This window comes from Chelon labrosus (genome assembly GCF_963514085.1).
Source record: "Chelon labrosus genome assembly, chromosome: 6".
Taxonomy (NCBI): domain Eukaryota; kingdom Metazoa; phylum Chordata; class Actinopteri; order Mugiliformes; family Mugilidae; genus Chelon; species Chelon labrosus.
In genome coordinates, this window is record NC_140342.1 from 6,520,441 (window position 1) to 6,535,879 (window position 15,439).

Below are 15,439 nucleotides of genomic sequence, written 5' to 3' on the forward strand. Positions count from 1 at the left end.
AAACGGCGGAGAGATGCGCGCCCCCGCTACTGTACGGCGACCTGTTGCACGCTACGCGCGCTCCCACATCATAACAAGTTATGATTCATAAAATATTATGACTCCTCCGAAAAAACTCAGCCCCGGATGTGCATTTCCCCCCACAGGCCGCTCGTCGCCGACACAACCCCTCTAGAAATAACACAAAATCAACTTACCATGTTTGAAACGATGATTTTTTTTGTTTTGTTTGGCGGCGGTATTGTGTAGTGACAAGAGGGGGGAGAGAAAGCTCAGGGAGCTTATGTTGGGTAAGATCGGCTCCGTCTCTCAGCCGGGACACTGGCGCAGCATTTCCCTATTCACTCCCAGGGATGCGCAGTCGGACAGCCGCATTTTTTTTCAATTATTTATCTCCGTCGCAAATCGCGTTTCTTTCTCTTATGACAAAGGGTTATTATGCCGGGATGTATTTACTCATAGTCCGGCGGCCGGAGCAGCGGTAGGGGCGGTGCAGATAGCTGTACTCTGCTACAGGAGGGGAGGATTATTTTTCTTGGCCGTACGTGCCGCTCTTCCTCCTCTCTTTGTATTTGTCGGGGCCTGATCCCGTCCCCGGCCTGTCTGCGCTCGCTGCGGTACTGTCTGTCTGTCTTTCTGTCTGTCTGTCGGTCAGGTTAGGCGGGCTGGCCGTCTGTCTCCTTGTCTCTTATAATTAATGGCCCTTGCCGCCAGACGGTCCACGGGGAAACAGTGACCACGGTTACCTCCACACTGGCTCTCAGTGTGCATGTCACATAGGACAGCAGGCCCGGGCACACTCGCCTCATATGCTGCCTTCAATCAGTCTCATTTAAAATGTGCACAGGTCATTACAGTTCCCACTGTTGGCACAATCATCACAAATAACACATTTTGATTATTGTTATTTTTAAATATCTCAGTGATCACAGAATAAGTTTGGAAGGTTTTCCATATAGACCCATGACATTTTTTTTTAGACTTTTAACGCACAGGAAGTACATTTAGGTAGTTATGATTATCATTTAAAAGCCAAAGTCAGCTGGATTTTGCATGTGCATCATCATATTTTAGTAATTAGAAGACAATATAGTGAACATATATAGAAATAAGTGACACTAATAATAGCTAAACCTTACATTTAGTCTTGTGGATTGCTGCTAAGACCACACCTTAACCGACGCAGGGAAGTTTAAGCTCCCTCTCAAGGTGCTCAGGAAGTTTTACACCTGCACCACAGAGAGCATCTTGTGTGGGAGCATCACCACCTGGATGAGAAATTACACCAGGCAGGACTTCGTGGCAGTCAAAAGGGTGGTCCGTTCATTGCAATTATTACTGTTTTAGGATGAAAGACTTCGAAGGGACGTGATTGGAGAGGTGAAATATATAGATGGATGATGGTCTTCAGACGCAGAGGAACCCCTGGAGTGAGACTCAGGATGGGGACACGTCTCAGTGCTTTGGCTCCTTGTCCCCTGGTTTAAAGAAATATGGAAGAGAAAGAAAAGGAAAAGGGAGGGATGGGAAGGGTGGAGGAACTGACACTGACAGAGAGGGATACGGCTTTGTAGGTAAGTGTGGGAATTTTTTTCTTGAATTTAAGTTATGATAACTTCTTATATTAATTAGCTGGTGACGGAAATAAGCCATAAACCTTTGAATCGCACATGATTGATCAATTTAACAATCTGACTGCCTGTCCTGACACATTGCCATCATTATCTGACAAAATCAGTATTGTGTAGCACTAAATACAAACTCACAGAGACACAGCTTGTCAACAGACAAGCGCCACGAAGGCTGACAAAGGTTAAACCATGGCAGTCACAATCAACGACAATAAGACACCTTCCTAATTGGCTTCCCTCGACACAACTCTGCACACTCAATCCTGTTACGTGTCGTGCGGATGACAACGTTGCCTAATTCAAAATGAAAGTGAGGAGAGAAAGAAAGACAGTGATAATGATGATTGTAAATAATGATGCTAAATAGCTAACTGAGTGAGACTAGAATGAGACTGTTGTTTTAACTTATATAGGCATGTCTCCTGATACACTATGGCAGACAGGTGCTGTGGTTTGTGTACTGCAACAATGAAGCCACTAGGTGTCAGTCAAAGTTAATAATTAGAACCATGTTGCTATGAGTTATAGTAGCATGTAATTAGCTATTGCAAAACTTTGCAACATGATTTTACTAATAATATAAACACAAGGTTAGATAGTGTAGTTTAAAAGATCTCATTTGCCTTACTTTGCATATTATCCTTTATTTGTATGGGAGCTGACTAATAAGAGCAGCTCCTATGCACTAAGGTTGACCCTGAAGGTTTTAGAGCTGCTAAGCAACTTAATCAGCATTATTGTTAAACACCAAAAACCACAGTTTGATGCCCATTTTAAGATTTGTCTTGACACAAGCTACTCAGGACATGCTGGCCTTTGACCTGACTTTTGACCCCATACGATTGTTTATTGTTTTAGCTGGATCAGAGTATACTCATTAAAGTAGGTCATTGTGGTTTGGGTTCTCCCTCAAGTATGCGCCGCCTGATTTCATTTCTTTGTGAGATCACTGAACAAAAATCTAGCTTGTGAGCTAATATAAAAACTCAAAGCAGTTTAGCGCGACATGTGAGAAACAGATACGGCAATACAATACAAGAAGGCTGATGGTAAACTCCAGTTTTGGTGCAGGCCCTTTTTTAAACGACTTACACTATTGAATTATTTACAAAGCCATCTCTGTCTGAGAAACGTCTCTGTTTGTTCTGAAATTCTTTGAGCTTCATAAGAGGAATTCATCAGCTGGGAAATGCTTCCACTGTTTCCCTCATCCACCTCATATTGAAAACATAGTCTGTCAGAGGAAACCAGAGCAATGGTCAAATCACCTGAGAAATCCCTCAAAAAGTAACTTCCTTGTCTTCTTTGTCACCTTTGAGAGAGTTGAACAGGTTTCTGAAAATGAAAGGGAAGAACGTAACTGTGTTCGTCCCAGACACCAAACTCAGAACCCCAGACATCCGAAGAAGTGTGCACTAGATGCAGACAGCTCTGCAATATTTCCCGATGAAGTTGTATTTTGCGCTGTTTCCATTTCTTGTCCACACATGGTGAAAACCTCTTTAAATTGCTATGGAATTTCCTTGCTATGTTACATCACGTTGCACTGAGACAAAAGTCAGGATCGCATTTTTTCTTTTTTCGTATCTTCTGTACCCAGAGTCCTCTGTGTTGGCACCTAAACTGTGCCGCTACACTGACCTCATTCAGGTCACTGAAATGCTTTTTAAGTTGAGTTCTTCTTCACATGTCTAAATTAAATATGAGCACAGTTTAAATCTTGGTAAAATGCAAACCCTATTTGACATCAACATTTTACACTGTCCCCTCTATATTAAAGTCTAAACTGTGAGACATTTGCAGTTCTTCACTAGAGCTGTTGCATGAATTGATCCTTTTTAGTGTCACCATCGTTTCATGCATATTCTTTTGAAGCTGACAAAGGTTAAACTATGATCAACCAAAGAATTTAAAATGTTTCAGCTTTATCAGAATAGTGCAACAACGACACACGACTTTAAACCAATACAGGGCGGCACAGTGGTGTGGTGGTTAGCACTGATGCCTCACAGCAAGAAGGTTCCGGGTTCAAATCCATGGGCTGACTGGGCCTTTCTGTGTGGAGTTTCCAGGTACTTCCTCCCACTGTCCAAAGACATGCTAGTTAGGTTCATTGGTGATTCTAAATTGGCCATAGGTGTGCATGTGAGTGTGAATGGTTGTCTGTCTCTCTGTGATAGACTGGCGACCTGTCCAGGGTGTACCTCGCCTCTCGCCCGATGACAGCTGGGATGGGCTCCAGCCCCCCGCGACCCTTCACAGGACAAGCGGTTATAGAAGATGAATGAATGAATTTAATAATACACAGTCTGCTGTTACAGATGAACACATCCTGTTACTAAAGTGCGGAGTCCCTCAGGGAAACATTCTGGGGCCATGGTCATTTTCAGGTAGTTGACTTTGATCAGTTTTTTACAATGATCTGATCTCTGCAATCAGACTTGAAGTCTATCGATCTATCAAGCCCTGCTGTATATCTACCCTGGCCTTATGTCCACTCCTTGCCAGTTTGTTGTGTCTATACCTGTGTGATGTGTTAGGTTTCTTTTGTCATCATAGTCTTGTTTGATTTGGGTACCTCTTTGTCTCATCATTAATTGTCTACTACTCTGCTAGATCTCTTGAAATTAGATTACATTTTTCAGCACACACTATTATTCAAGCACACACTATTATTCATCAATCAACACCCTGCCATTGACTCCGTTTAATGCCATTAGATAAAAACAGGCAGCTTCTTCCATCGCTTAACTGAACGCTGTCCAGTTCACATAACTCACTGCCTTCTTCTTGTGCCTTCTCACTTTAAATTTCTCATGGAAAAACCTTGCCTTGACAAAAGACCTGTGACACAGCCAGGGTTGTGAAGCTGTGTAGCCTTCGGGCTTTGTGCGCTCGTCTCTTGCTGCTCAATGTGTTGTGTTATTTCATTGTAAAAAAGGGAATGTGGAGCAAGCATTCAAGGAAAAACCAGGGATCCTGTCTATCGTGTGTCAGTGCAAATGAAAAAATTTGAACACCTGCATATAAAAGTAAATAATGAATGAATACATAGCATTCCTTAAAACAAAAAGCAACGTTTTTCTACAGTTTTAATATTGTTTAATTTTTCCAAGAGTTTCCATGTTTAGTGTATGACTTGTCTTGACCAGGAAAACTACAATCCATTAAAAGCAAAGAAATCCAGGGCTCATGCACTTATGTGGAAACGAACTTGAAGAAATTATTTTTCCACATAGTCTGATTTCCTGTGTTATCTTATCTAGATATGTATTAAGTCGAACGACTGCTCGAGAGTTCCATAAAATGACCCAGAGACGAAGGGCTTCACTATTTGCTAAGGTCAAGGTGTTTAAAATAGCATGTGAGCTGCATTAACCAGGATTGTATAAGACAGGCTTTCTGAGAACAAAGACTAATTTTTGTTAGCTTTAAAGTTACCTAATCAATTTCCCTGCGCCTCCTCCCGTCTCAGTGTCAGGTGATCCCTCTGAGTTCAAAGCGTCTGCTGGGATTAGTCCACACGCCGGCAACTCACACACTCACCAATGGCCACAGCCTGCAAACACAGAGACAGGTAAGAAATAGTACTATTCTTTCTCCAGTTTTCTCCCCCCACAAATGCTTATAAAGATTTAGTTGAGGCTGGTATATGTGAGTTTGTGGTTAAATGCATAAAAACAGAGCACATGTAGAGGAAATCGGGCCAAGGAGCTGTCAGGGATGATCTCCTGATCCCTCCGCTGCAACAGCTTGGGTCTCCACTTAATGCTCGTCTAGGGTCAGTGATACAACCACTTTACTCTGATAAAGGAGTCACTGTTGTTCCCTCTTCATCATTTATTGTATTTTTATCTGTTTCTTGAATTAAATTATTCAGTTTGATATCTTTATAAAAACTACTGAGGAGTCATAATAGCCTATTTACATGTGTTTTGATTGAACTTGGAATCACTCGAAGGACTTTTTTTGATGTTAACATTTTGCTTGACAGTAGACCTTCCTGTGTTTCTGTAATTTTTGCCCACCTTCTGCCCTTATTCCCAGTAAGACTGGTTACATTGTTAAGTATTCTATTCATAGAGCACAGCAGGCAAAGGCCCAGTAGACAGGATTACACAGTGTGCCGTGAGCGCACAGTTGGAGAAGCAAGGACTTCCCACTTGTCACCAGCTCAGTGCTAACTCTGTCCTGTCTGGGCATTAGTATTTCCTACATGTAACACAGACATGTAACAAATGTAAATGTCTCTTATCTAGTGCTGCATAAACCCACGGATAAATAGATTTTTCAGCATGTATAATGAAAGACTGGATTCTAAATTATTTGTAGGTGTTGTTATGTTTAATCTCTTTAAAAATTATTTATTTCTCTCTATTGTATAAAACCACTCTGCAGTTTGTAACCTTGTGTGACACACACACTGAAGACCATTTACCAGCTCACCATGGCGTCTCTGGACGAAGAGCTGACTTGCTCTGTGTGCCGAGACAGCTTCAGCCAAGCCCACCCCTTGCCCTGTGGTCACAGCTTCTGTCCCGCCTGCATCCGCGAGGCCTTCAATGGCCAGGATGAAGGAAGGGGTCACTTTACCTGCCCTCAGTGCCAGGAGGAGCATGGTGAAGTCCTGTGCGACTGCTGCCCTCCCAAGGCAGAGGGAGGACAGTCGCCGTTGGCCGCCAAGACCTGCCTGAGGTGCGAGGTGTCTCTGTGTGCCCAACACCTCCAGCCCCACTTGGAAAGACCGGCGTTTAGCAAACACCTGCTGGTGGACCCGCTGGGGGACTTGTCCCAGCGAAGGTGCCCCGCACACACAGAGATATTCCGCTACTACTGTGCCGACGAAAGGGTGTATGTGTGTGCCGACTGTCTGCTGGAGGGAAGCCACGCTCGGCACAAAGTGAAGGCGCTGAGACAGGTGGAAGAGGATCTGAAGGTCAGCTGTATGGATGTGAAACAAATGTGTGTGTTTAACGTCGGTGTGTGGTTTCTGAAATACAGCGTTTCATTTCACAGGTCATACTCCAGACACTGCTCGTAAAAGCAGAGAAGAAACTGAAAGATGGAGAGCAAATTCTCAAGGAGCAAGAGAACATTGATTCCACCGTGGCTGTGAGTAAAAAAAATAAAATAATCTGTGCTAAGAAAACTGAGTAGAAAGTTCCATTCCTACACGTACATCACAGTGTAAAGGATCAATGTCTTAATGTCTTAATCACTGACCTGCCAACAACCCACCGCTCTCTCATCACTGGTTCCAGGACTCTCTGACGCAGGACGACACCAAGGTGGAGCGGCTGGGCTCAGACCTTCAGGTCCATGTGAAGAAGCTGGTGGCTGCTCTGAGGGAGATCACCAAGAGGGAGCGACAGCAGGTCGTAGAGCGTGTGAACGAAGACTGCTCCAAGGTCAGGGACAACATGAGCCAGACGCTGAGCATCCGGCACTACCTGGCCACGCTGCTGACAGAGACAGACCCCTTCCTGCTCATCTGGGTAAGACTTGGTGCTCGACAGACACTCACTACCAGAGCCAGACTTGCTGAGAACATAGAGGTCATAGAAAGAGTGACTTCTGTTAGAGTCAGTACAAGACAGGTATTGGTAGTTAATAATGATAATGCAATGCTCTGAGATGTGAAAATGAACTGCTGATACGACATGGCTTCCGTTGTGCAGAACATCTCAAGCCAGCTGATTGTTTGCTCTTCCAGAGAGATGATTTCAGTCAGTGGATGGTTATGTTACCTGGATACTTGACAAGTCAGTCCACCACTGCAGTCCAGATTGAAATATGCTGAAAAAGATGGCCATTTCATACAGACATTCATGGTAGCCAGAGGATGAATCTTTTCTCACCAGTTAAATCTCACTACGTTTGAAAGCATCATCATTGGTGCAAGGTTTTGGTCAAGGAGAATCCAGTTCAGTTTAGACTGAAGTGTCCCTCTGTCATCTTTTGTGGCACATGGTAGCTGATTTGGCAGAAAGTGGACGTAAATGGTCCTATGGTATTTGTATAGCCCGTATTGGTGCTCAAAGATCTTGAAGTTACACAGTGACACATCTACTCACTTGTTCACACAAGCACACACTTGGGGGATCTTGTTCGGGCATTTGGTTCTTGTATTGTGGACTAAAACGCTAAACCTCTGGTTCGTAGATAACCTGCTCTCCCTACTGAACTGCTGTTGCCACTATCAGATTGTCACATTGCTGGCAATGCTAACAAATATGTAAACAGTCACAAACCCTGTTACTTGGCTTAAAGAGAGGAGCGTGGTTTGAGAAAGTTTTAAACTTTCCTATAGTCTTGCTATTCTTCAGATTTGGATATAATGTGTATGACCTTTATTGATGAAGAATTTTTAGTATGATTTTGTCATACTGCATTATCACATGCAGATGCAACCTGTGGAATTAAGGTTTTCTGACTTGTATGCTGTTACACACTGTATTTTCTGGTTTGTGTTGGAAGCAGGTAAAAATGTCCTCCCTGTTTCCAAATGGAACCCTGCCATCGGTTAAAGTTTGATAGTACTCCAAAAGAGTAGCTGCTTTAATTTCCACACATATAATGGAAAAAAAGAGTGTACGGTCACAGATGGAGACTGAAGGTTGAACTTTGCGTTTTCTTTTTTTTCTTTCTTATCCACCTAGTCGGATTCACAGGGACATTTGTAATTCTTTGTGTTTGTGAATTGTCACATGTTTTTCTCAGCTGTCCTTGACTTTTATTTCCTCAGGCCTTTCAATCCGATGACACAAAGTAAGTCCAGAAAATGTCAGTAAAACGGTGTTTCTGTGTTTTTATGCATGCGTATATGAGAGAGGGTGAGAGAGATGCATGTGATTAATGCAGTATTTCCATTTACTGATTATGTAGGCTCATTACCTGGAAAAACGATTCTAATCCCATGCATTGTGCTCCTTTACGTGGCAGGTTATTGGCAGACTTGAACTGCCCACTTTTGAGCCCTGATCCCATCAGTCTGGACAGGAAACACATCCTGGAGGACATAGAGAGCAAGTACCGAGAGTTCATCACCGCCACCCTCCGCTGCCTCGGTGAACTCAAGAGGGAGCTCCGTGAGTGGCACATGCAGTACACGAACGTCACGCCTGATCATTTTAAATTTTGGGGAAATGGACTGATTTGTTTTTCTTGTCAAGTGATGAGAAAACTGATGCCACTCAACCGTGTGTCCGTTAAACAAGAACCAGCAATTTGTTAGTTTAGCATACTGACAGGAAACAGAGGAAACAGCTTGACTCCGTGCGTGGCACTGCACAGACGCCTCTGTAAAAAAAAGAAAAAAAAAACGACAAGGTCATACTTAGTTTTTGCAAATTAACAAACAAGATATACAGTCATTTGTTAAAATGTGCTTTAGAGGCTATAGTTGGTGCATTTGTTTTACCTCTAGCTGGCAGGCTAGCTGTTATCCCATCTGATAATAATCTCCTTGAATCTTAGATTCATGTTTAATAAATGAAATACATGAGGTTGGAATCCATTTTCTGATTCCCAAATATCTCCAGCTATACTATGACATTATTTTTGGTGTTTAAAATAATTAAATAATAACTTGACATCTTGCATATGCCAAAATAGATAAGTGGTTTTGATTGGATGGTAACTGAGCCTGTGGATGCTGTAACTGATACGTACCTGTAGGCATAAATTGGAAATATATCTCAGTTGACTTTACTATCCTTTTTCAAAGTCTAGGGATGAACTGTAAATTCTGCTTAGCCCACCAGAGTCAGATAACACTAGCAGAGATTACCACAGGTTACAATACAGTCTTAATCTGTTGTCGTCTCTCTCTCCCCTACAGTAAGCAGTCCTTTGACTCTGGACACAAACACGGCCCACCCTCTGCTGAGCATCTCTGATGACCTGCGTTCAGTCACGCGCGTTCAGAGACGCCTGCCCTGTGCTGCTCATCCCGAACGCTTCGATCACTGGCCTCAGGTCCTCACGGTCCAGACCTTCTCCTCCGGGACTCACTACTGGGAGCTAGAGGCTGAGGGATTCTGGGACATTGGCGTCTGCTACCGAAGTATTGGGCGGAAGGGGAAAGAGGGCAATGCCTTTGGTAACAACAAGGTACACATATGTGCCACGTGACTGGTTTGTTCAGCTGATAGTATCTAATTAGTAAGTGTGCATTTAGCATTATTGTATTGTTTTGTGAACCACTGAAATGAGTGGGAGCCTCTTTTGGAGCCTCAGTGATATTTGTAACGTGCGTGTTTTGACTCCTTTCCCCATGATGCTGTCTCTGTCATCACTCTGAGTTTGTTTTATCTGGCTTCAGTGAAAATGAAAAGGCTGCTTTAACCGATTCTTCATTTGAACTCTTGCTCAGTCAGTCACCTGTCAGGGGAGAAACTGTTAAGGTTTAAAAACTGAACCCTATTCTGTGTTCCTCTTCTCCTCTATGGCGATGTTTCAGAAATTACTTGGCACTGGTGTACTGCAATAAGTATACTTGTTATACCTTCAAAGCACTTAGCACAGATTGTCCATGGCACTTCTTAAGTTTTATTTGTCTTGGATTGCTTGTTTTGTCCAAATATAATAAAATTTACTATCATAGAAAAAAAGACAAAAGGTCTTTCCATGGTTTTGTACTTTTGGTATGATCACCAAATACATTTTTTAGTTTCAGCTGAAAGGAAGACGTGTTTCCTCGATTAAAGGCGCTCTTGTTAAATCTCCAGGTGTCGTGGAGCCTGACACAGCAACACGACAAAAAGCTGGCAGCCTGGCACAACCGCAGGAAGACCCGCCTCGCACACCAACTGGCGGGCAACCGGGTCGCCGTAGCCGTGGACTACAGCGCCGGCACCATCGCCTTCTCTGAGGTGGGGCCGTCCAACAACCTGATCCACCTCCACACTTTCTCCACGACCTTCACTCATCCGGTGTGCTTGGGCTTTGGACTCTACAAAGCCGAGCTCAACAGTCGCGTCTCTATTGTCAGAGTCTGAGGGGAATGGCTCTGCTGGCCGGTGTGCTGATTTGACTTCGGCAAAGATAAAGCGGTGGTGCGTCCCCTTCCACCTCTGTAACCACACAAACATGTTGGGACCTCTGCCATGAGCTTCTCTTCAGTTTCTCTCCCCTCTGCTCTCAGGCTGAACTTGACAAAGTTTGACTCAACATAGAGGTAAAGCTGTATCTCCTGAAACTGTGATCAGAACATATTGACATGGAGAGTATTTCCAGAAGAACATGGGACACCAGATAAAGAAGCTCATTTTAAACAGACGTGATACACTGACGTATTTTCATTTTAAATTGACTGGAAAAGCAAGTGAATGATGATCAAAAGACAATACAGTGATTTAAAAGAAATTAAATCTACCTCGGTTACAATTTGTGAGCGCTAAACATTAACTTTACCTTCATGAGGCTGGTTTACTGTATGTCTTAAAACAATATCTTTAAAGCGCGGCCTGCAAATCCGGCTTTACATTTGCCACGGTGTCTTCTAAGAGAAGCTGCCTGGCTATGTAAAGCATTTGAGGTATATACACGAAGGTGCACAGGCAGCGAGAAGGAGCATTTGATCCTTTTTAACTCGACTTGAAGACGCACACGAGGGAATCTCTGGTTTGATTTGAAATTACAGAAAAAGTGGAAAACAACTGCCACTCACTCGCTAACTCTGCTCTTTGAAGCTGCTCAGATATCCAATTATTTCTCTTTATCTTAGTGTTAAGGTGTGTGGGCGGATGTAACATGGAGGGTGAGAAAAAAGCAGGCGGGAGGCGGGGGGGCCTAGAGAGAGAGAGAGAGACAGAGAGAGGGAGAGAGAGGGAGAGAGAGGGAGAGAGAGACAGAGAAAAGACACACAAGGAGAGATCAGAGCATACCTTGACTTGGTTACGATCAGCCCGACTGCCTTGCTGTGAGATAATGTGACATAGGAGAAGGAGAACAACACTTTTTGAACATATTTCAGCACTTCAGCTAAGAGGAGACTACTTTTTCCCCACCTAATATGGAATACAAGGTTGTTCAGGCGGAAACAGGTGATTCATTTTTTTATGCACTTATAACTCATAATATTGAACAGAGCATGTAGTGGTAGTCAGATCATGTTAGAACCCTTGTTTATAACAATAAAAGATCATTTTGCAGGAATGTATAGATGTATTTTTCTTGTGATGAAATAAGTTTGGTTAAATCAAAGAATGCAGTCTTTTCACTCATGCTGTGTCTGATTATGGTAAAAGATGATTGCATTTGAAAAAAAAAATCAGTTAAGAAGCGAATTGCATCACCTGAAAAATAATGGACCTAATGCCCGACACGTTTTCCTCGAGATAAAATAATGTATAAACTGTCAGACCTGAAGAAAAGATTTGTGCAAAAAAATGCAAAGCAGGGTATTTTTATGTATATGTAAGTGTGAAACAAAAGCACAAGTGAGAGAAAGTGTGTGTGCATGTTGTGTGAGGGAATGCGTGTTGAGCAGCGTTACGAAGGAGGGGGGTACGTGTAAAAGACAGATGGTCACTCAGTGGAGTTGTTCCCCCACTCCCTCTCTCTTTCTCACTCCCTCCTACATCCTTCCCCTGTCACCTATCCAGAATCCTACCTAATCATTTTTTTAATTTTATTTTTCCCATCACCCCTCTCTCGTATCTTTTACATCCTCTTCCCCGTCTCCGGGTTAAAGCCTGAACTTGGATCTTTTAACTTCTCAGACTCTCTCTTCCCCTCCCCAGCTTCCTCTCCTCGTCCTTTTCATCTCGCGTTTTGCTGAAGAGATCAACTCGAGAATACCGAGCGATTTCCCCTTCTTCTGTGATTTGATTGTCATTCAGGACCCTGCTGACTCTGCACGTAGGCCACTGAAGAGATTTGGGATTTTCGGGGGCAAGCGAGAAAACAACAGAGGAAAACAGAAAAGCTGTGATTGACAGCTATGTCCAATTAACCATTCTGGGTTTGATCGGAAGCATCTGCTGCTCCTGTTGAATGATTGATGTTACCAGTTAAAACTGGCTAAAGGTTAAATTTATAAGAGTAGCCTTTTCTCTATTAAAATTCTTTTCCAACTAACTCTTAGAGAAGTTGGAGAGTTTCCAGCATTACAGTTTCTACAACCATAGCATGTTTATTTCCACTTGAAACTGTCCAGAGTGACACTTCTCAGTTGCAGAATCAATTAGACACTAGGCAACATATTACCAGGTTCAGTCATGCACCTGAGCTCAATCCACTTTGATCTTCTGACCCTCCTGGGTGTGCTCCTGCTGTGGGGACCTCAGGGGTCCAGGGGCCAGAATGACACAGAGCCCATTATCCTCGAGGGGAAATGTTTGGTGGTGTGTGACTCCACTCCCTCGTCCGAGCCTGCCGGTAACGCCCTGGGAATGTCTGTCCGCTCGGGCTCCGGCCGCGTGGCCTTCTCAGCCAGCCGCCAGACCAACCACGAGCCCACGGACATGAGCAACCGCACCATGATCATCTACTTTGACAATGTGAGTATGTGTCTGTCTTTAAGTTATGGCGCACAATGACAAAGTACTTTGACTTCAAAGTAATCTGAAGATGCTCATTAAAATTACAAGTCCCATCTCACGGCATTCTCCCAATATCTTCTCAGCATCTTTTCACTGAGCTGCCATGTCTGCCGACAGGATGCGCGTACGATTAGAGTTCTGACAGCGAGGAAAAATAATAATGAGGCAAACACTGAACTTTTGGACTCGGAGAGCAGACGTCCTACCACAGAACTCTGGGATTATGCTGCATATTTTAATTTTTCGTGGATGTTTTGAGCTTTTTTGCAGAAATGTAAATGGAAGTCTGAGGTCTAACTGAACATAACTGAAGTGAACATGCACATATGTAGTTATTTAGAAAAAACAGCTTACATTGGTCTCCAAAGGTTTTTTCCTTCCTCTGTCGTACCTTGTACACCTTTTACAATGCACTGTATACACTGATCAGCCACAACATTATGACCACTGACAGGAGAAGTAAATCTAAAATGACCATCTTGTTACAATACAATACTCTGCTGGGAAACTTTTGGACCTGGCATTCATGTGGATGTTACTTAGACATGTAGCACCCACCTAGACCAGACCAGGCACCCCCACCCCATAGCAATGACACTCCTTGATGGCAACAGCCATCCCCAGCAGGATGCAGCCTGACACAGACACACACACACACAAAAACGGTTTATAGGAACAACTCAAAAGACATGAAGAACAGAACAAGGTGTTGACCTGGCCTCCAAATTCACTAGATCCCAGACTGATCAAGTATCTGTGGGATGATCCACAGAGGCCCCTCCCCTCAACCCATAGGGCCCAAAGGCCCCCACTATCACCATTCTGTTACCAGACACCACAGGACACCCTCAGAAGACCTATGTCCATTCTCTGATGAGTCACAACTGTTTTGGAGGCTCAAGGGAGACCTACACAATGTTAGGAAGGTGGTCACATACGTCTTAGAAATTAGAACATGAGAAAAGCCTTTATTGTCGTTGTGTGCCTGATATACTGAAGAAGAATAAAATACTCTACAGAGTAAGACCATAATAGGTATTAAATATATTGCATAAGAATGACTATTTCATCTCTCTGTCTCAACATCTGATCAGATTTTGGTTAACGTGGGGACTCATTTTGACCAAGAGAGTAGCGTATTCCTGGCACCAAGGAGAGGGGTGTACAGCTTCAACTTCCACGTGGTAAAGGCCTATAATAGACAAACTATTCAGGTACGCTACCTCAGCTATGACAGCTCCAGTTGCCATCCCAGTGGAAAAACATGCACTGTCGTGATGCCTTTGTTTTGTGTCTCTCAGGTGAGCCTGATGGTGAATGGCTGGCCAATGATTTCAGCTTTCGCAGGAGACCAGGACGTGACCAGAGAAGCGGCCACCAACGCCGGCCTGGTGATCATGGAGAAGGGGGACAAGGCCTACCTCAGACTGGAGAGAGGCAATCTGATGGGAGGATGGAAGTACTCCACCTTCTCTGGGTTCCTGGTCTTCCCCTTGTGAGAAAGGTGAAAGGCTGAAGAAGTGTTGAGAGGGTGACAGGAGGGGAATTGTAAAGGACAGGAGTGAGAATGAATGAGAGAAAAAGGAGGAGGTAGTGGGAGAAAAGAAACACTTCAATCTGCTACTCTATATGACGCATGAAAGAATGTTCTTTATGCAAAAATGAGATCGGAAATTGTGCAAATCACCATAAATCTCACTTAAGACCAAAAGAAAATGGGCGTAAAAAGATGCAAAAGCATTCATGTCTGTGGAATTTAGTTGCTCTGTTTCTGTGTATAAATACTTGCTGGGTTTGTATAAAAGATATTTTAATTGTATAAGTAACCATGTGAAAACGTGGGCTTCTGTGCTAAGAGTATGTGAAAGCCTTTAGTCCCTTATCATTCAAAATGTATAAAACACTGTTGGTTGTGCTCCACATGGCATTCTGTTTAGCTTAAACAAAAACTCTAGTATGCTGTATGACAGATGCTCCTCTATATGCCTGTTATCCTGCAACAAATGTTTATTTACAAAGAAATTTCTATTAAGAACGAAGAATTAAAATAAAATCCTCTAAATTTGGTGCAGTATCTCTTTGGGTCTCGTGCATTTTAGGAAACACTGCGGTTGTGACAGCTTAATCTGCTTATACGAAGCAGTGCCTCTCCTCCCTATCATTGTACTCTACCCGGTGCCACGGCAGCTGTTTGTAAATATAGCTCCCACCAGCAGCGTTGGCGTTGGCGTGGACCGAGCAGACCAGCATGGGACAGAGTCT

The 15,439-nt window shown here is 43.4% G+C and overlaps 2 protein-coding genes across 2 annotated transcripts; both read left to right on the forward strand.

The window, feature by feature from the left end:
* Positions 1–5,111: 5,111 nt before the first annotated feature.
* On the forward strand, positions 5,112–11,251 carry trim110 (tripartite motif containing 110). Its single transcript, XM_084547026.1, has 8 exons — positions 5,112–5,208; positions 6,030–6,567; positions 6,648–6,743; positions 6,893–7,126; positions 8,377–8,399; positions 8,574–8,719; positions 9,472–9,743; positions 10,361–11,251. Exons 2-8 carry the CDS (start codon positions 6,079–6,081, stop codon positions 10,628–10,630), a joined length of 1,530 nt encoding a protein of 509 aa, XP_084403152.1. The 5' UTR covers positions 5,112–5,208; positions 6,030–6,078; the 3' UTR covers positions 10,631–11,251.
* Positions 11,252–12,818: 1,567 nt separating this feature from the next.
* cbln12 (cerebellin 12) lies at positions 12,819–14,676 on the forward strand (the record flags this gene model as incomplete). Its single annotated transcript, XM_084547036.1, has 3 exons — positions 12,819–13,135; positions 14,272–14,391; positions 14,479–14,676. The coding sequence occupies exons 1-3, from the start codon at positions 12,854–12,856 to the stop codon at positions 14,674–14,676; spliced, it is 600 nt and encodes a 199-aa protein (XP_084403162.1). The 5' UTR covers positions 12,819–12,853.
* Between the last annotated feature and the right edge of the window lie 763 nt (positions 14,677–15,439).